We start from the raw sequence: 19,887 nt of genomic DNA, 5'->3' as shown, positions 1-19,887 counted from the left end.
CCCGGCGCCCGGCCGGGCCGCAGCCTCAGGGCAGGGCTCCCCCTGCAGGCGTGGAGCAGACCAAGCAGCTGAGGGAGGAGCCCAAGGAGGAGAAGGCCTCCAAGGCCGAGAGCGTGGTGATCAAGCGGCGCCTCTCGGCCCTGGGCCAGGGCCAGGCCATCGCCGTGCTGGGGGCCCAGGGCTGCGGCCCCAACCCCCTGGAGGAGGCTCCGCAGGCCAAGCGGCGCCCGGAGCCCATCCTGCCGGCCAGCCAGCCCAGGTGGGCACTGCCCCCCCCTGCCCCCCCCCCCGCCTGGCACCTGCTTGGCACCGGGAGGGGCTCGGCTGGGTGATACCGGGAGGGGGCACTAGGTGGTGATACCGTGAGGCTCCACCAGGGGGAGCCAAACCGATGGCACCAGGGGAGCTCAGCTGGGTGATGCCAGGAGGGGGCACTAGGTGGTGACACCGAGAGGCTCCACCAGGGGGAGCCAAACCGATGGCACCAGGGGAGCTCAGCTGGGTGATGCCAGGAGGGGGCACTAGGTGGTGACACCGTGAGGCTCCACCAGGGGGAGCCAAACTGATGGCACCAGGGGGGGCTCAGCTGGGTGATGCCAGGAGGGGGCACTAGGTGGTGACACCGTGAGGCTCCACCAGGGGGAGCCAAACTGATGGCACCAGGGGAGCTCAGCTGGGTGATACCGGGAGGGGGCACTAGGTGGTGACACCGAGAGGCTCCACCAGGGGGAGCCAAACCGATGGCACCAGGGGAGCTCAGCTGGGTGATGCCAGGAGGGGGCACTAGGTGGTGACACCGAGAGGCTCCACCAGGGGGAGCCAAACTGATGGCACCAGGGGAGCTCAGCTGGGTGATGCCAGGAGGGGGCCACTAGGTGGTGACACCGAGAGGCTCCACCAGGGGGAGCCAAACCGATGGCACCAGGTGGGGCTCAGCTGGGTGATGCCAGGAGGGGGCACTAGGTGGTGACACCGTGAGGCTCCACCAGGGGGAGCCAAACCGATGGCACCAGGTGGGGTTCAGCTGGGTGATGCCAGGAGGGGGCACTAGGTGGTGATACCGTGAGGCTCCACCAGGGGGAGCCAAACCGATGGCACCAGGGGAGCTCAGCTGGGTGATGCCAGGAGGGGGCCACTAGGAGGTGACACCGAGAGGCTCCACCAGGGGGAGCCAAACCGATGGCACCAGGGGGGGCTCAGCTGGGTGATGCCAGGAGGGGGCACTAGGTGGTGACACCGTGAGGCTCCACCAGGGGGAGCCAAACCGATGGCACCAGGGGAGCTCAGCTGGGTGATACCAGGAGGGGGCACTAGGTGGTGACACCGTGAGGCTCCACCAGGGGGAGCCAAACCGATGGCACCAGGTGGGGTTCAGCTGGGTGATGCCAGGAGGGGGCACTAGGTGGTGACACCGTGAGGCTCCACCAGGGGGAGCCAAACCGATGGCACCAGGTGGGGTTCAGCTGGGTGATACCGGGAGGGGGCACTAGGTGGTGACACCGTGAGGCTCCACCAGGGGGAGCCAAACCGATGGCACCAGGGGAGCTCAGCTGGGTGATGCCAGGAGGGGGCCACTAGGTGGTGATACCGTGAGGCTCCACCAGGGGGAGCCAAACCGATGGCACCAGGGGAGCTCAGCTGGGTGATACCGGGAGGGGGCACTAGGTGGTGACACCGTGAGGCTCCACCAGGGGGAGCCAAACCGATGGCACCAGGGGGGGGCTCAGCTGGGTGATGCCAGGAGGGGGCACTAGGTGGTGACACCGAGAGGCTCCACCAGGGGGAGCCAAACCGATGGCACCAGGTGGGGTTCAGCTGGGTGATGCCAGGAGGGGGCACTAGGTGGTGACACCGTGAGGCTCCACCAGGGGGAGCCAAACCGATGGCACCAGGGGAGCTCAGCTGGGTGATGCCAGGAGGGGGCACTAGGAGGTGTCCCCACAAGGTGCCCCCCAGAGGTGCCCACCTGGTGCCACCAGGAGGTATCCTCAAGGGGTGCCAGACCTTAGTGCCAGGCTGTGATGCCAAGCCTCAGTGCCATGCTGCGGTGCCAAGCCATGGTGCCAGGCCTCAGTGCCAATGTGTGGTGCCAAGCCGTGGTGCCAGGCCTCAGTGCCAATGTGTGGTGCCAAGCTGCAGTGCCAGGCCTCAGTGCCAGGCTGTGATGCCAAGCTGTGGTGCCTGGCCTCGGTGCCAGGCCTCAGTGCCAGGCCTTAGTGCTAGGCTTCACTGCCAAGTCTCAGTGCCAGGCTGCGGTGCCATGCTGTGGTGCCAAGCCATGGTGCCAGGCCTCAGTGCCAATGTGCGGTGCCAATCTGTGGTGCCAATGTGCGGTGCCAACCTTTGGTGCCAGTCTGTGGTGCCAACCTTTGGTGCCAACGGGTGGTGCCAATCTTTGGTGCCAATGTGTGGTGCCAGCCGGTGGTGCCAACCTTTGGTGCCAACCTTTGGTGCCAAGGGGTGGTGCCATTGCTTGGTGCCAACGGGTGGTGCCAACCTTTGGTGCCAAGGGGTGGTGCCATTGCTTGGTGCCAACGGGTGGTGCCAACCTTTGGTGCCAATGTGTGGTGCCAGCCGGTGGTGCCAACCTTTGGTGCCAACCTTTGGTGCCAAGGGGTGGTGCCATTGCTTGGTGCCAACGGGCGGTGCCAACCTTTGGTGCCAAGGGGTGGTGCCATTGCTTGGTGCCAGCGGGTGGTGCCAACCTTTGGTGCCAACGTGTGGTGCCATTGCTTGGTGCCAACGGGTGGTGCCAACCTTTGGTGCCAACGGGCGGTGCCAACCTTTGGTGCCAAGGGGTGGTGCCATTGCTTGGTGCCAACGGGTGGTGCCAACCTTTGGTGCCAAGGGGTGGTGCCATTGCTTGGTGCCAACGGGTGGTGCCAACCTTTGGTGCCAAGGGGTGGTGCCAACCTTTGGTGCCAACGGGCGGTGCCAACCTTTGGTGCCAACGGGCGGTGCCAACCTTTGGTGCCAAGGGGTGGTGCCATTGCTTGGTGCCAACGGGTGGTGCCAACCTTTGGTGCCAGTGTGTGGTGCCATTGCTTGGTGCCAAGGGGTGGTGCCAACCTTTGGTGCCAAGGGGTGGTGCCATTGCTTGGTGCCAACGTGTGGTGCCAACCTTTGGTGCCAAGGGGTGGTGCCATTGCTTGGTGCCAACGGGTGGTGCCAACCTTTGGTGCCAAGGGGTGGTGCCATTGCTTGGTGCCAAGGGGTGGTGCCAACCTTTGGTGCCAACGGGCGGTGCCAACCTTTGGTGCCAAGGGGTGGTGCCATTGCTTGGTGCCAACGGGTGGTGCCAACCTTTGGTGCCAGTGTGTGGTGCCATTGCTTGGTGCCAACGGGTGGTGCCAACCTTTGGTGCCAAGGGGTGGTGCCATTGCTTGGTGCCAACGGGCGGTGCCAACCTTTGGTGCCAAGGGGTGGTGCCATTGCTTGGTGCCAACGGGTGGTGCCAACCTTTGGTGCCAACGGGTGGTGCCAACCTTTGGTGCCAGTGTGTGGTGCCATTGCTTGGTGCCAACGGGTGGTGCCAACGGGTGGTGCCAACGGGTGGTGCCATTGCTTGGTGCCAGCGGGCGGTGCCAACCTTTGGTGCCAATCTTTGGTGCCAACCTTTGGTGCCAACAGGTGGTGCCAACGGGTGGTGCTGGTGGTGCCAACGTGTGGTGCCATTGCTTGGTGCCAACGGGTGGTGCCAACGGATGGTGCCAACATGTGGTGCCAACGGGTGGTGCCAACCTTTGGTGCCAAGGGGTGGTGCCATTGCTTGGTGCCAATGGGTGGTGCCAACCTTTGGTGCCGGGGGGTGGCGCCATTGCTTGGTGCCAGCGGGCGGTGCCAACCTTTGGTGCCAAGGGGTGGTGCCAACCTTTGGTGCCAACCTTTGGTGCCAGTGTGTGGTGCCATTGCTTGGTGCCAGCGGGCGGTGCCAACCTTTGGTGCCGGGGGGGTGGCGCTGAGGGGCGGTGCCACCCGTTGGTGCCACCCTTGGGTGCCCGTGCCAGGCTGGCGGGCGCGGGGGGCCGCAAGAAGGTCTTCCGGCTCGGGGAGGTGCTGAAGCCGCTCAGCGACGTCCAGCTGGAGAAGCTGAAGCTGGCAGCGCTGCGCCGCATCCTGCGGGCAGAGCGCGCCGTGGCCTGCAGCGGCGCCGCCCAGGTGCCAGCCCCGGCGCGGGGGCACCGGCGGGGGGTGCCCTGGGGGGGGTTGGTGATGCCCTGGGGGGGGTTGGTGGTGCCCTGAGGGACATTAGTGATGCCCAGGGGGAGGTTGGTGGTGCCCTGGGAGGGGTTGGTGGTGCCCTGGAGGGGGTTGGTGATGCCCTGAGGGACATTAGTGATGCCCAGGGGGAGGTTGGTGGTGCCCTGGGAGGGGTTGGTGGTGCCCTGGGGGGGGTTGGTGGTGCCCTGGGGTTGGGTGGTGGTGCCCTGAGGGACATTAGTGATGCCCAGGGGGGGGTTGGTGATGCCCTGGGGGGGGTTGGTGGTGCCCTGAGGGACATTAGTGATGCCCAGGGGGGGGTTGGTGATGCCCTGGGGGAGGTTGGTGGTGCCCTGGGGGGGGTTGGTGATGCCCTGAGGGACATTAGTGATGCCCAAGGGGAGGTTGGTGGTGCCCTGGGAGGGGTTGGTGATGCCCAGGGGGGGGTTGGTAATGCCCAGGGGGGGGTTGGTGATGCCCAGGGGGAGATTGGTGCCATCCTGGGAGGGGTTGGTGCCACCCTGGAGGTGGTTGGCGGTGCCCTGAGGGACATTAGTGATGCCCAAGGGGAGGTTGGTGATGCCCTGGGAGGGGTTGGTGGTGCCCTGGGAGGGGTTGGTGATGCCCTGGGGGGGGTTGGTGGTGCCCTGGGGGGGGTTGGTGGTGCCCTGGGAGGGGTTGGTGATGCCCTGGGGGAGGTTGGTGGTGCCCTGGAGGGGGTTGGTGATGCCCTGGAGGGGGTTGGTGGTGCCCTGGGGGGGGTTGGTGATGCCCAGGGGGGGGTTGGTGGTGCCCTGGGGAGGTTGGTGGTGCCCTGGGGAGGTTGGTGATGCCCAGGGGGGGGTTGGTGGTGCCCTGGGGGGGGGTTGGTGGTGCCCTGGGAGGGGTTGGTGATGCCCTGGGGAGGTTGGTGGTGCCCTGGGAGGGGTTGGTGGTGCCCTGAGGGACATTAGTGATGCCCAAGGGGAGGTTGGTGGTGCCCTGGGGGAGGTTGGTGGTGCCCTGGAGGTGGTTGGTGATGCCCTGGAGGGGGTTGGTGGTGCCCTGGGGGGGGTTGGTGATGCCCTGGGGAGGTTGGTGATGCCCTGGGAGGGGTTGGTGATGCCCTGGGAGGGGTTGGTGGTGCCCTGGGGGGGGGTTGGTGGTGCCCTGGGGGGGTTGGTGATGCCCTGGGGAGGTTGGTGGTGCCCTGGGGGGGTTGGTGATGCCCTGGGAGGGGTTGGTGATGCCCTGGGGTTGGGTGGTGATGCCCTGGGGGAGGTTGGTGATGCCCTGGGGAGGTTGGTGGTGCCCTGAGGGACATTAGTGATGCCCAGGGGGGGGTTGGTGGTGCCCTGGGGGGGGTTGGTGATGCCCTGGGGGGGGTTGGTGATGCCCTGGGGTTGGGTGGTGGTGCCCTGGGGGAGGTTGGTGATGCCCTGGGGAGGTTGGTGGTGCCCTGAGGGACATTAGTGATGCCCAGGGGGAGGTTGGTGGTGCCCTGGGAGGGGTTGGTGATGCCCTGGAGGTGGTTGGTGGTGCCCTGGAGGGGGTTGGTGGTGCCCTGGGAGGGGTTGGTGGTGCCCTGAGGGACATTAGTGATGCCCAAGGGGAGGTTGGTGATGCCCTGGGAGGGGTTGGTGATGCCCTGGGGGTGGTTGGTGATGCCCTGGAGGGGGTTGGTGGTGCCCTGGGGGGGGTTGGTGGTGCCCTGGGGAGGTTGGTGGTGCCCTGGGGGGGGTTGGTGGTGCCCTGAGGGACATTAGTGATGCCCAGGGGGGGGTTGGTGATGCCCTGGGGGTGGTTGGTGATGCCCAGGGGAGGTTGGTGATGCCCTGGGAGGGGTTGGTGGTGCCCTGAGGGACATTAGTGATGCCCAGGGGGAGGTTGGTGGTGCCCTGGAGGGGGTTGGTGGTGCCCTGGGGGGGGTTGGTGGTGCCCTGGGGGGGGTTGGTGATGCCCTGGGGGAGGTTGGTGGTGCCCTGGGAGGGGTTGGTGGTGCCCTGGAGGGGGTTGGTGATGCCCTGGGAGGGGTTGGTGCCGCCCTGGAGGGGGGTTGGTGATGCCCTGGGAGGGGTTGGTGCCGCCCTGGAGGGGGGTTGGTGATGCCTAGGGGGGGTTGGTGATGCCCTGGGAGGGGTTGGTGGTGCCCTGAGGGACATTAGTGATGCCCTGGGGGGGGTTGGTGATGCCCAGGGTGGGGTTGGTGATGCCCAGGGGGAGATTGGTGATGCCCTGGGGAGGTTGGTGATGCCCTGGGAGGGGTTGGTGGTGCCCTGGGGGGGGTTGGTGATACCCTGGGGAGGTTGGTGATGCCCTGGGGAGGTTGGTGGTGCCCTGGGGGGGGTTGGTGGTGCCCTGGGGGAGGTTGGTGATACCCTGGGGAGGTTGGTGATGCCCTGGGAGGGGTTGGTGGTGCCCTGGGGGAGGTTGGTGGTGCCCTGGGGGGGGTTGGTGATACCCTGGGGAGGTTGGTGATGCCCTGGGGAGGTTGGTGATGCCCTGGGAGGGGTTGGTGGTGCCCTGGGGGAGGTTGGTGGTGCCCTGGGGGGGGTTGGTGATGCCCTGGGGAGGTTGGTGGTGCCCTGGGGGGGGTTGGTGGTGCCCTGAGGGACATTAGTGATGCCCAGGGGGGGGTTGGTGATGCCCTGGGGGTGGTTGGTGATGCCCTGGGGGGGTTGGTGGTGCCCTGGGGGGGGTTGGTGATGCCCTGGAGGGGGTTGGTGGTGCCCTGGGGTTGGGTGGTGGTGCCCTGGGGGTGGTTGGTGGTGCCCTGGGGGGGTTGGTGCCACCCTGGAGGTGGTTGGTGATGCCCTGGGGAGGTTGGTGATGCCCAGGGGGAGGTTGGTGATGCCCAGGGCGGGAGGTTGGCACCCCCCATGGGAGCGGGCGGCGGCGGCCTGGCGGCCCCGGCGCGCTCAGCCAGCCGCCCGTGCCCGCCGCGGTGCCAGGCCCGGGTGCGGATCTTGGCCTCCCTGGTGACCCAGCTGGAGCTGCCCCTCAAGGGGGAGGTCTTGGCCTTCATCCTGGAGGACGTGCGGGGCCGCCTGGAGCTGGCATTCGCCTGGCTCTACCAGGAGTACTGTGCCCACCTGGCACGGGGGGCACCGCCCGGCGCCCCCGAGCCCTACGACCACTGCCTCATCGGCCTGCTGGCAGGCCTGCAGGAGAAGCCTGACCAGAAGGATGGGTGAGGAGGAGGAGGAGGAGGGGGCTGGCACCCCTGCCCTGGCACACACACCCCCCCCCCCTGGCAGGGGTGGGCACCGGGGAGGGCACCGGGGGGAGGCGGCCGGGGGAAGGGGGATGGCGGCAGGGAGGGGGCCAGGGGAGGGCACCAGGGAGGGCACCGGGGAGGGGATGGTGGCACCAGGGAGGGCACCAGGGAGGGCACCGGGGAGGGGATGGTGGCACCAGGGAGGGCACCAGGGAAGGGGTGATGGCAGCAGGGAGGGCGCCAGGGAGGGCATGGTGGCAGCAGGGAGGGCAGCAGGGAGGGGATGGTGGCAGCAGGGAGGGCACCAGGGAGGGCATGGTGGCACCAGGGAGAGGATGGTGGCACCAGGGAGGGCACCAGGGAAGGGGTGATGGCAGCAGGGAGGGCGCCAGGGAGGGGATGGTGGCAGCAGGGAGGGCACCAGGGAGGGGATGGTGGCACCAGGGAGGGCACCAGGGAGGGCATGGTGGCACCAGGGAGAGGATGGTGGCAGCAGGGAGGGCGCCAGGGAGGGCATGGTGGCACCAGGGAGGGGATGGTGGCACCAGGGAGGGCGCCAGGGAGGGCATGGTGGCACCAGGGAGGGGATGGTGGCAGCAGGGAGGGCACCAGGGAGGGCATGGTGGCAGCAGGGAGGGGATGGTGGCAGCAAGGAGGGCCCCCAAGGGTTGCCTGGGGAAGTCCCTCCCCTACTGCTGTCCCACTGGCACCCCCTTGATGCCCCTTAGTGCCCCTTGGCACCCCCTCCCTGCCCCTTGCTGCACTTTGCTGCTCTTTGCTGCCCCTTAATGCCCCTTTGCTGCCCCTTGATGCCCCTTAACACCCTCTTGATGCCCTCTGCTGCCCCTTGCTGCCCCATTGATGCCCCTTAATACCCATTAACACCCTTGTGATGCCTCCTGATGCCACTTAATGCCCCTTGGCTGCCTTTACCATCACTTACTGCCCCCCTGATGCCCTCTGCCACCCCTTTGATGCCCTTTGCTGCCCCTTAATGCCCCTTTGCTGCCCCTTAATGCCCCTTAACACCTTCCTGATGTTCTCTGCTGCCCTTTAATGCCCCTTTGATGCTCTTACTGCCCCCCTGATGCCCTCTGCTGCCCTCTGCCGCCCCTTAGGTGCCCCCAGATGCCCCCTGCTGCCCTCTGCCGCCCCCCTGCTGCCCCCTGCCACCCTCTGATCCCCTTTAATGCCCCCTCTGATGCCCCCTGCTGCCCTCTGCCGGCCCCCTGCTGCCCTCTGCCACCCCTCAGACGCCCCTCTGCTGCCCTCTGCCGCCCCCCTGATGCCTTCTGCTGCCCTCTGCCACCCCTCTGCTGCCCTCTGCCACCCCTCTGCTGCCCTCTGCCGCCCCCCGATGCCTTCTGCTACCCTCTGCCACCCCTCTGTTGCCCTCTGCCGCCCCCCGATGCCTTCTGCTGCCCTCTGCCACCCCTCTGTTGCCCTCTGCTGCCCCTTTGATGCCCTCTGCTGCCCTCTGCCGCCCCCCTGATGCCCTCCGATGCCCCCCCTGATGCCCCCCTGCCCCCTTGCCCGCAGCATCTTCACCAAGGTGGTGCTGGAGGCGCCGCTGATCACCGAGAGCGCCCTGGAGGTCATCCGCAAGTACTGCGAGGACGAGGTGGGCACAGCGCCCCCTGGCGGCGCGGCGGAGGCAGCGCCGGGCACCACCACCCCCCGCCTTGCCCTCGCCCTGATGCCCTCCCCGCCCTGGCACTGCCCCCAAGCAGAGCAGAAGCTACCTGGGCATGGCCACCCTGCGGGACCTGATCTTCAAGAGGCCTTCCAGGCAGTTCCAGTACCTGCACGTCCTGCTGGACCTCAGCTCCCACGAGAAGGACAAGGTGCTGCCGGCGGGCACCGTGCCAGGGGGCGCTGCCAGGGGGGCGCTGCCAGCTGGCACCCTGCCAGGGCACCATGCTAGGGCACCGTGCCAGGGGGCGCTGCCAGCTGGCACCTGCCAGGGGGTGCTGCCGGCAGGCATGGTGCCAGGGGGGGCGCTGCCAGCAGGCACCATGCCAAGGGGCGCTGCCAGCTGGCACCTGCCAGGGGGCGCTGCCAGCTTGCACCGTGCCAGGGGGGTTGCTGCCGGCGGGCACCGTGCCAGGGGGCGCTGCCAGGGGGGTGCTGCCGGCGGGCACCGTGCCAGGGCACCATGCCAGGGGGTGCTGCCAGCTTGCACCGTGCCAGGGCACCGTGCTGGGGGGGGCGCTGCCAGCTGGCACCCTGCCAGGGCACCATGCTAGGGCACCGTGCCAGGGGGGTGCTGCCGGCGGGCATGGTGCCAGGGGGGGCGCTGCCAGCTGGCACCGTGCCAGGGGGTGCTGCCGGCGGGCACTGTGCCAGGGGGCGCTGCCGGCAGGCATGGTGCCAGGGGGGGCGCTGCCAGCGGGCACCGTGCCAGGGGGTGCTGCCAGCTTGCACCGTGCCAGGGGGCGCTGCCAGCTGGCACCGTGCCAGGGGGTGCTGCCAGCTTGCACCGTGCCAGGGGGGCGCTGCCGGCGGGCACCGTGCCAGGGGGGTCGCTGCCAGCTGGCACCTGCCAGGGGGCGCTGCCAGCTTGCACCGTGCCAGGGGGGTCGCTGCCAGCTGGCACCGTGCCAGGGGGTGCTGCCGGCGGGCACTGTGCCAGGGGGCGCTGCCGGCAGGCATGGTGCCAGGGGGGGCGCTGCCAGCGGGCACCGTGCCAGGGGGTGCTGCCAGCTTGCACCGTGCCAGGGGGTGCTGCCGGCGGGCACCGTGCTGGGGGGGTGCTGCTGGTGGGCACCGTGCCAGGGGGGGCGCTGCCGGCGGGCACCGTGCCAGGGGGGGTGCTGCCAGCTGGCACCTGCCAGGGGGCGCTGCCAGCTTGCACCGTGCCAGGGGGGTCGCTGCCAGCTGGCACCGTGCCAGGGGGTGCTGCCAGCTGGCACCTGCCAGGGCACCCTGCTAGCTGGCACCATGCCAGGGCACCATGCTAGAGCACCGTGCCAGCTGGCATCTGCCAGGGCACCGTGCCAGGGCACCGTGCTAGCTGGCATCTACCAGGGCACCATGCCAGGGCACCATGCCAAGGGGGGGTGCTGCCAGCTGGCACCATGCCAGGGCACCATGCCAGCTGGCACCGTGCCAGGTCACCATGGCCTGGGGGGGGGGGGTGCTGCCAGCTGGCACCTGCCAGGGCCCAGGGGCAGGGGAGCATTGGAGGCAGCAGGGAGGGCACCAAAGAGGGCAGGGTGGCACCAAGGGGGGGATGCTGGCACCATAGGGGGGCTGGTGGCAGCTGAGAGGGTGCCAGGGAGGGGAGGGTGTCAGGGAGGGGGTGAGGGCAGCAGGGAGGATGCCAGGGAAGGAAGGTGCCGGGGGGGGGTCAGGGGGCAGGGAGGGTGCCAGGGAGGGCAAGGTGCCAGGGAGGGGCTGCTGCCAGGGGGGGTGCCAGGGAGGGGCAGGTGCCAGGGAGGGAAGGTGTCAGGGAGGGGCTGGTGCCGGGGGGGGTGCCAGGGAGGGGCAGGTGCCAGGGAGGGGCTGGTGCCAGGGAGGGGCTGGTGCCAGAGGGGGTGCCAGGGAGGGCAAGGTACCAGGGAGGGGCTGCTGCCAGGGGGGGTGCCAGGGAGGGGCTGGTACCAGGGAGGGGAAGGTGCCAGGGAGGGGCTGGGGGCAGCAGGGTGGCTCCGGGAGGGGCTGGGGGCAGCAGGGGAGGGTGCCAGGGAAGGTGCCAGGGAGGGGCTGGTGCCAGGGGGGGTGCCAGGGAGGGGAAGGTACCAGGGAGGGGCAGGTGCCAGGGAGGGGAAGGTGCCAGGGAGGGGCTGGTGCCAGGGGGGGTGCCAGGGAGGGGAAGGTACCAGGGAGGGGAAGGTGCCAGGGAGGGGCTGGGGGCAGCAGGGGGAGGGTGCCAGGGAAGGTGCCAGGGAGGGGCTGGTGCCAGAGGGGGTGCCAGGGAGGGGAAGGTGCCAGGGAGGGCAAGGTGCCAGGGAGGGGCTGGTGCCAGAGGGGGTGCCAGGGAGGGCAAGGTACCAGGGAGGGGCTGGTACCAGGGAGGGGCTGGTGCCAGGGAAGGCAAGGTGCCAGGGAGGGGCTGGTGCCGGGGGGGGTGCCAGGGAGGGGCTGCTGCCAGGGGGGGTGCCAGGGAGGGCAAGGTGCCAGGGAGGGGAAGGTGCCAGGGAGGGGCTGGGGGCAGCAGGGGGAGGGTGCCAGGGAAGGGGCCAGGGAGGGGCTGGTGCCAGAGGGGGTGCCAGGGAGGGCAAGGTACCAGGGAGGGGAAGGTGCCAGGGAGGGCAAGGTGTCAGGGAGGGGCTGGTGCCAGGGAGGGCAAGGTGCCAGGGAGGGGCTGGTGCCAGGGGGGGTGCCAGGGAGGGCAAGGTGCCAGGGAGGGGAAGGTGCCAGGGAAGGGAAGGTACCAGGGAGGGGCTGGTGCCAGGGGGGGTGCCAGGGAGGGCAAGGTACCAGGGAGGGGCTGGTGCCAGGGAGGGAAGGTTCCAGGGAGGGGCTGCTGCCAGGGGGGGTGCCAGGGAGGGCAAGGTGCCAGGGAGGGGAAGGTGCCAGGGAGGGGCTGGGGGCAGCAGGGTGGCTCCGGGAGGGGCTGGGGGCAGCAGGGGAGGGTGCCAGGGAAGGTGCCAGGGAGGGGCTGGTGCCAGGGAGGGCAAGGTGCCAGGGAGGGGCTGGTGCCAGGGAGGGGAAGGTGCCAGGGAGGGGCTGGGGGCAGCAGGGGGAGGGTGCCAGGGAAGGGGCCAGGGAGGGGCCGGGGGGGCAGCAGGGAGGCTCCGGGAGGGGCTGGGGGCAGCAGGGAGGCTGCCTGGGGGCGCTGCCAGCCCGGTGCCAGCCCGGTGCCAGCCGTGCCCCCCGCTGCCAGGTGCGGCAGCAGGCTCTGCTCTTCATCAAGAGGATGTATGAGAAGGAGCAGCTCAGGGACTACGTCGAGAAGTTTGCCCTCAACTACCTGCAGCTGCTGGTGCATCCCAACCCCCCCTCCGTGCTCTTTGGCGCTGACAAGGACACAGGTGGGCACTGCTGCCCCCCTGGTGCCACCCTGCTGCCACCCTGCTGCCCCCTGGGGGCCTGGACGGGGCTGGGTGCCAGCCCGGCCGGCTGAGCCTTGGGGCGCAGCAGTGGCCTTGGAGGCGGCAGGGGAGGCCTGGAGGGGGCTGGGAGCGCCCCAGGGAGGGCACAGGTGGCACTGGTGCCACCCTGGTGCCACCTGGGTGACCTAGAGGTGGCCTGGAGGGGGCTTGGAGCACCCCAGGGAGGGCACAGGTGGGCACTGGTGCCCCACAGGTGGCATTGGTGCCACCTAGGTGACCTAGAGGTGGCCTGGAGGGGGCTTGGAGCGCCCCAGGGAGGGCACAGGTGGCATTGGTACCCCCCTGGTGCCACCTGGGTGACCTGGAGGTGGCTTGGAGCACCCCAGGAAGGGCACAGATGGGCACTGGTGCCACCCTGGTGCCACCTGGGTGACCTGGAGGTGGCTTGAAGCACCCCAGGGAGGGCACAGATGGGCACTGGTGCCACCCTGGTGCCACCTGGGTGACCTAGAGGTGGCCTGGAGGGGGCTGGGAGCACCCCAGGGAGGGCACAGATGGCACTGCTGCTCCCCTGGTGCCACCTCGGTGACCTGGAGGGGGCTTGGAGGGGGCTTGGAGCACCCCAGGGAGGGCACAGATGGGCACTGCTGCCCCCCTGGTGCCACCTGGGTGACCTAGAGGTGGCTTGGAGCACCCCAGGAAGGGCACAGGTGGCACTGGTGCCACCCTGGTGCCACCTGGGTGACCTGGAGGTGGCTTGAAGCACCCCAGGGAGGGCACAGATGGGCACTGGTGCCACCCTGGTGCCACCTGGGTGACCTAGAGGTGGCCTGGAGGGGGCTTGGAGCACCCCAGGGAGGGCACAGGTGGCACTGGTGCCACCCTGGTGCCACCTGGGTGACCTAGAGGTGGCCTGGAGGGGGCTTGGAGCACCCCAGGGAGGGCACAGGTGGGCACTGGTGCCACCCTGGTGCCACCTGGGTGACCTAGAGGTGGCCTGGAGGGGGCTTGGAGCACCCCAGGGAGGGCACAGATGGGCACTGCTGCCCCTCTGGTGCCACCTGGGTGACCTGGAGGTGGCTTGGAGCACCCCAGGGAGGGCACAGGTGGGCACTGCTGCCCCCCTGGTGCCACTTGGGTGACCTGGAGGTGGCTTGGAGCACCCCAGGAAGGGCACAGGTGGCACTGGTGCCACCCTGGTGCCACCTGGGTGACCTAGAGGTGGCCTGGAGGGGGCTGGGAGCGCCCCAGGGAGGGCACAGATGGGCACTGGTGCCACCCTGCTGCCACCCTGCTGCCCCCTGGGGGCCTGGAGGGGGCTGGGAGCGCCCCAGGGAGGGCACAGGTGGGCACTGGTGCCACCCTGCTGCCACCCTGCTGCCCCCTGGGGGCCAGGAGGGGGCTGGGAGCGCCCCAGGGAGGGCACAGGTGGGCACTGGTGCCACCTTGGTGCCACCCTGGTGCCACCCTGCTGCCCCCTGGGGGCCTGGAGGGGGCTGGGAGCGCCCCAGGGAGGGCACAGGTGGTACTGGTGCCCCCCTGGTGCCACCTGGGTGACCTGGAGGTGGCTTGAAGCACCCCAGGGAGGGCACAGATGGGCACTGGTGCCACCCTGGTGCCACCTGGGTGACCTAGAGGTGGCTTGGAGCACCCCAGGAAGGGCACAGGTGGCACTGGTGCCACCCTGGTGCCACCCTGGTGCCACCTGGGTGACCTGGAGGTGGCCTGGAGGGGGCTTGGAGCACCCCAGGGAGGGCACAGGTGGCACTGCTGCCACCCTGGTGCCACCTGGGTGACCTGGAGGTGGCTTGGAGCACCCCAGGGAGGGCACAGGTGGGCACTGCTGCCCCCCTGGTGCCACCTGGGTGACCTGGAGGTGGCTTGGAGGGGGCTTGGAGCACCCCAGGGAGGGCACAGATGGGCACTGGTGCCACCCTGGTGCCACCTGGGTGACCTGGAGGTGGCTTGGAGGGGGCTTGGAGCACCCCAGGGAGGGCACAGGTGGCACTGCTGCCACCCTGGTGCCACCTGGGTGACCTGGAGGGGGCTTGGAGCACCCCAGGGAGGGCACAGGTGGCACTGGTGCCACCCTGGTGCCACCTGGGTGACCTAGAGGTGGCCTGGAGGGGGCTTGGAGCACCCTAGGGAGGGCACAGATGGGCACTGCTGCCCCCCTGGTGCCACCTGGGTGACCTGGAGGGGGCTTGGAGCACCCCAGGGAGGGCACAGGTGGCACTGGTGCCACCCTGGTGCCACCTGGGTGACCTAGAGGTGGCCTGGAGGGGGCTTGGAGCACCCCAGCCTGGACCTGGCTGAGCTTGGGTGGCCAAGAGGAGGCCTTGGTGGCACCTTGGGTGGCATAGAGGTGGCTTGGAGCACCCCAACAAGGACCTTGATGACCTTTGGTGGCCAAGAGGTGACCTTGATGCCACCCTGGGTCACCTAGAGGTCACCTAGAGGTGGCTTGGAGCTCCTCTACAAGGACCTTGATGACCTTTGGTGGCCAAGAGGTGACCTTGATGCCACCCTGGGTCACCTAGAGGTCACCTAAAGGTGGCTTGGAGCCCCCCAACAAGGACCTTGATGACCTTTGGTGGCCAAGAGGTGACCTTGATGCCACCCTGGGTCACCTAGAGGTCACCTAGAGGTGGCTTGGAGCCCCTCAACAAGGACCTTGATGACCTTTGGTGGCCAAGAGGTGACCCTGCTGCCTCCCTGGCTCCTCTGTGGTGGCCACCAGGGACCTGGCTGAGCCTCGGTGGCCCCATGGGTGACCCTGGTGACCCCAGGTGGGTGACCCTGGTGACCCCTGGCTGTCCCCCCCTAGAGGTGGCTGCCCCCTGGACAGAGGAGACCATCAAGCAGTGCCTGTACCTGTACCTGGCCCTGCTGCCCCTCAACCACAAGCTCATCCACGAGCTGGCCTCAGTCTACACCGAGGCCATCGCCGACATCAAGAGGACAGTGCTGAGGGTCATCGAGCAGCCGGTCAGTGGCGCCCCCAGCCGGCCACAAGGGGCCCCAAGTTAGCCCCAGGGGTCCCCAGGTTAGCCCCAAGGGTCCCCAAGGGTCCCCAAGTTAGCCCCAAGGGTCCCCAAGGGTCCCCAAGTTAGCCCCAGGGGTCCCCAGGGGTAACCAAGTTAGCCCCAAGGGTCCCCAAGTTAGCCCCAGGGGTCCCCAGGGGTAACCAAGTTGACCCCAGGGGTCCCCAGGGATAACTAAGTTGGCCCCAAGTGTCCCCAGGAGTAACCAAGGGGTCCCCAAGTTGGCCCCAAGTTAGCCCCAAGGGTCCCCAAGTTGGCCCCAAGGGTCCCCAAGTTGGCCCCAGGGGTCCCCAGGGGGCCCCAAGTTAGCCCCAGGGGTCCCCAGGGGTAACCAAGTTAGCCCCAGGGGTCCCCAGGGATAACTAAGTTGGCCCCAAGTGTCCCCAGGAGTAACCAAGGGGGCCCCAAGGGTCCCCAAGTTAGCCCCAGGGGTCCCCAAGTTGGCCCCAAGGGTCCCCAAGGGTCACCAAGTTAGCCCCAGGGGTCCCCAGGGGTAACCAAGTTAGCCCCAGGGGTCCCCAGGTTAGCCCCAAGGGTCCCCAAGGGTCCCCAAGTTAGCCCCAGGGGTCCCCAGGGGTAACCAAGTTGGCCCCAAGTGTCCCCAAGTTGGCCCCAAGGGTCCCCAAGTTGGCCCCAAGGGTCCCCAAGTTAGCCCCAAGGGTCCCCAAGGGTCCCCAAGTTAGCCCCAAGGGTCCCCAAGTTGGCCCCAAGGGTCCCCAAGGGTCCCCAAGTTAGCCCCAGGGGTCCCCAGGGGTAACCAAGTTGACCCCAGGGGTCCCCAAGTTGGCCCCAAGGGTCCCCAAGGGTCCCCAAGTTAGCCCCAGGGGTCCCCAGGGGTAACCAAGTTGACCCCAGGGGTCCCCAGGTTAGCCCCAAGGGTCCCCAGGGGGCCCCAAGTTAGCCCCAGGGGTCCCCAAGGGTCCCCAAGTTAGCCCCAAGGGTCCCCAAGTTGGCCCCAAGGGGCCCCAAGGGTCCCCAAGTTAGCCCCAGGGGTCCCCAGGGGTAACCAAGTTGGCCCCAGGTGTCCCCAGGGATAACTAAGTTGGCCCCAAGTGTCCCCAGGAGTAACCAAGGGGGCCCCAAGGGGCCCCAAGTTAGCCCCAAGGGTCCCCAAGTTGGCCCCAAGGGTCCCCAAGGGTCACCAAGTTAGCCCCAGGGGTCCCCAGGTTAGCCCCAAGGGTCCCCAAGGGTCCCCAAGTTAGCCCCAGGGGTCCCCAGGTTAGCCCCAAGGGTCCCCAAGGGTCCCCAAGTTAGCCCCAGGGGTCCCCAAGGGTCCCCAAGTTAGCCCCAGGGGTCCCCAGGGGTAACCAAGTTGGCCCCAAGTGTCCCCAGGAGTAACCAAGTTGGCCCCAAGGGGCCCCAAGTTAGCCCCAAGGGTCCCCAAGTTGGCCCCAAGGGTCCCCAAGGGTCCCCAAGTTAGCCCCAAGGGTCCCCAAGTTGGCCCCAAGGGTCCCCAAGGGTCCCCAAGTTAGCCCCAAGGGTCCCCAGGTTAGCCCCAAGGGTCCCCAAGGGTCACCAAGTTAGCCCCAGGGGTCCCCAGGTTAGCCCCAAGGGTCCCCAAGGGTCACCAAGTTAGCCCCAGGGGTCCCCAGGTTAGCCCCAAGGGTCCCCAAGGGTCCCCAAGTTAGCCCCAGGGGTCCCCAGGGGTAACCAAGTTGGCCCCAAGTGTCCCCAGGAGTAACCAAGGGGGCCCCAAGGGGCCCCAAGTTAGCCCCAAGGGTCCCCAAGGGTCCCCAAGTTAGCCCCAAGGGTCCCCAAGTTGGCCCCAAGGGTCCCCAAGGGTCACCAAGTTAGCCCCAGGGGTCCCCAGGGGTAACCAAGTTGACCCCAGGGGGCCCCAGGTTAGCCCCAAGGGTCAGCAGGGGGCCCCAAGTTGGCCCCAGGTGGCCCCAAGGGTCCCCAAGTTAGGCCCAAGGGTCCCCAGGGGGCCCCAAGTTAGCCCCAGGGGTCACAAAGGGTCCCCAAGTTGGCCCCAAGGGTCCTCAGGGGTAACCAAGTTAGCCCCAAGGGTCCCCAAGTTAGGCCCCAGGGGTCCCCAAGGGTCCCCAAGCTGTCCCTAAGCCTCCCCAGCCCTGGGGGGCACTGGGTGGCTGTGCCCAGCCCTGGGGGGCTCTGCCCAGCCCTGGGGGGCACTGGGTGGCTGTGCCCAGCCCTGGGTGACTCTGACCAGCCCTGGGGGGCACTGGGTGGCTGTGCCCAGCCCTGGGTGGCTGTGCCCAGCTCTGGGGGGCACTGGGTGGCTGTGCCCAGCCCTGGGGGGCACTGGGTGGCTGTGCCAGCCCTGGGGGGCACTGGGTGGCTGTGCCCAGCCCTGGGTGACTCTGCCCAGCCCTGGGGGGCACTGGGTGGCTGTGCCCAGCCCTGGGTGGCTGTGCCAGCCCTGGGGGGCACTGGGTGGCTGTGCCCAGCCCTGGGTGACTCTGCCCAGCCCTGGGTGGCACTGGGTGGCTGTGCCCAGCCCTGGGTGGCTCTGCCCAGCCCTGGGGGGCACTGGGTGGCTGTGCCCAGCCCTGGGGGGCACTGGGTGGCTGTGCCCAGCCCTGGGTGACTCTGCCCAGCCCTGGGGGGCACTGGGTGGCTGTGCCCAGCCCTGGGTGGCTGTGCCAGCCCTGGGGGGCACTGGGTGGCTGTGCCAGCCCTGGGGGGCACTGGGTGGCTGTGCCCAGCCCTGGGTAGCTCTGCCCAGCCCTGGGGGGCACTGGGTGACTCTGCTCAGCCCTGGGGGGCACTGGGTGGCTGTGCCCAGCCCTGGGTGACTCTGCCCAGCCCTGGGTGGCTGTGCCCAGCCCTGGGGGGCACTGGGTGGCTGTGCCCAGCCCTGGGTGGCTGTGCCAGCCCTGGGGGGCACTGGGTGGCTGTGCCCAGCCCTGGGGGGCTGTGCCCAGCCCTGGGGGGCACTGGGTGGCTGTGCCAGCCCTGGGTAGCTGTGCCAGCCCTGGGGGGCACTGGGTGGCTGTGCCAGCCCTGGGGGGCACTGGGTGGCTGTGCCCAGCCGCGGGGGCAGTGCTGAGGGCGCCCCCTGCTGGCAGATCCGCGGCATGGGGATGAACTCTCCGGAGCTGCTGCTGCTGGTGGAGAATTGCCCCAAGGGAGCTGAGACCTTGGTGACTCGGTGCCTGCACAGCCTCACCGACAAGGGTGCGGCACCCCCGGGCACCCCCGGGCACCCCCGGGCACCAGGGGGCAGGGGGGCACCGGGGAGGGCACCAGGGAGGGCAGCAGGGAGGGGAGGGTGGCACTAAGGGGGGTGGTGGCATCAGGGTGGGCAGCAGGGAGGGGAGGGTGGCACTAAGGGGGGTGGTGGCATCAGGGTGGGCACCAGGGAGGGCAGGGTGGCACTGAGGGGGATGGTGGCACCAGGGAGGGCACCAGGGAGGGGAGGGTGGCACTAAGGGCGGTGGTGGCACCAGGGAGGGCACCAGGGAGGGGAGGGTGGCACTAAGGGGGGTGGTGGCATCAGGGTGGGCACCAGGGAGGGCAGGGTGGCACTGAGGGGGATGGTGGCACCAGGGAGGGCACCAGGGAGGGGAGGGTGGCACTGAGGGGTGTGGTGGCAGCTGGGAGGGCACCAGGGAGGGGAGGGTGGCACTAAGGGCGGTGGTGGCACCAGGGAGGGCACCAGGGAGGGGAGGGTGGCACTGAGGGGGGTGGTGGCAGCTGGGAGGGCATCAGGGAGGGCAGGGTGGCACCAGGGAGGGCATCAGGGAGGGGATGGTGGCATCAGGGAGGGTAGCAGGGAAGGGAGGGTGGCACTGGGGGGTGGTGGCATCAGGGTGGGCACCAGGGAGGGCAGGGTGGCACTGAGGGGGGTGGTGGCACCAGGGAGGGCACCAGGGAGGGGATGGTGGCATCAGGGAGGGTAGCAGGGAAGGGAGGGTGGCACTGGGGGGTGGTGGCATCAGGGTGGGCACCAGGGAGGGCATCAGGGAGCAGAGGGTGGCACAGGGCAGGGAGACACCAAGAGGGCACCGGGGGGGGGGGGGGGGGGGGGGGGGGGGGGGTTGGCACCCTGGGGGGCACTGGGGGGGGGGGTGGCACCCTGGGGGGCACCGTGCCAGGCGTGGGTGCTGAGCCTGGTGCCCCCTGCTGGCAGTGCCACCCTCCCCTGAGCTGGTGAAGAGGGTCAGGGAGCTCTACCACAAGCGGCTGCCGGACGTTCGCTTCCTCATCCCGGTGCTCAACGGCCTGGAGAAGGTTTGGGGGGGCACAGGGGGTCCCCAGAGTGTCCCCAAGGTGTCCCCAAGGAGTCCCCAAGGTGTCCCCAAAGGGTCCCCAAGGAGTCCCCAAGGAGTCCCCAAAGGGTCCCCAAGGAGTCCCCAAGGAGTCCCCAAAGGGTCCCCAAGGTGTCCCCAAGGTGTCCCCAAGGTGTCCCCAAAGTGTCCCCAAGGTGTCCCCAGGGTGTCCCCAAAGGGTCCCCAAGGAGTCCCCAAAGGTTCCCCAAAGGGTCCCC

General features: G+C 69.1%; 1 protein-coding gene across 1 annotated transcript in view; it reads left to right on the top strand.

Annotated features, from left to right (window-relative positions):
* Positions 1 to 19,887, top strand: part of SYMPK (symplekin scaffold protein) — a 52,294-nt gene that overhangs the window by 17,108 nt on the left and 15,299 nt on the right. The window contains exons 11-19 of the mRNA XM_054179521.1: positions 49 to 259; positions 4,008 to 4,158; positions 7,131 to 7,369; positions 8,936 to 9,017; positions 9,127 to 9,240; positions 12,225 to 12,372; positions 15,221 to 15,381; positions 18,467 to 18,575; positions 19,531 to 19,631. Of these exons, the coding sequence (XP_054035496.1) occupies positions 49 to 259; positions 4,008 to 4,158; positions 7,131 to 7,369; positions 8,936 to 9,017; positions 9,127 to 9,240; positions 12,225 to 12,372; positions 15,221 to 15,381; positions 18,467 to 18,575; positions 19,531 to 19,631 (1,316 nt within the window). The remainder of the gene's footprint in view (positions 1 to 48; positions 260 to 4,007; positions 4,159 to 7,130; positions 7,370 to 8,935; positions 9,018 to 9,126; positions 9,241 to 12,224; positions 12,373 to 15,220; positions 15,382 to 18,466; positions 18,576 to 19,530; positions 19,632 to 19,887) is intronic.

The sequence above is a fragment of the Dryobates pubescens genome, unplaced genomic scaffold (assembly GCF_014839835.1).
Source record: "Dryobates pubescens isolate bDryPub1 unplaced genomic scaffold, bDryPub1.pri scaffold_75_arrow_ctg1, whole genome shotgun sequence".
In the NCBI taxonomy this organism is placed as follows: domain Eukaryota; kingdom Metazoa; phylum Chordata; class Aves; order Piciformes; family Picidae; genus Dryobates; species Dryobates pubescens.
Note: the sequence above shows the minus strand (reverse complement) of the source record. Positions and strands in the feature narration are given on the sequence as shown.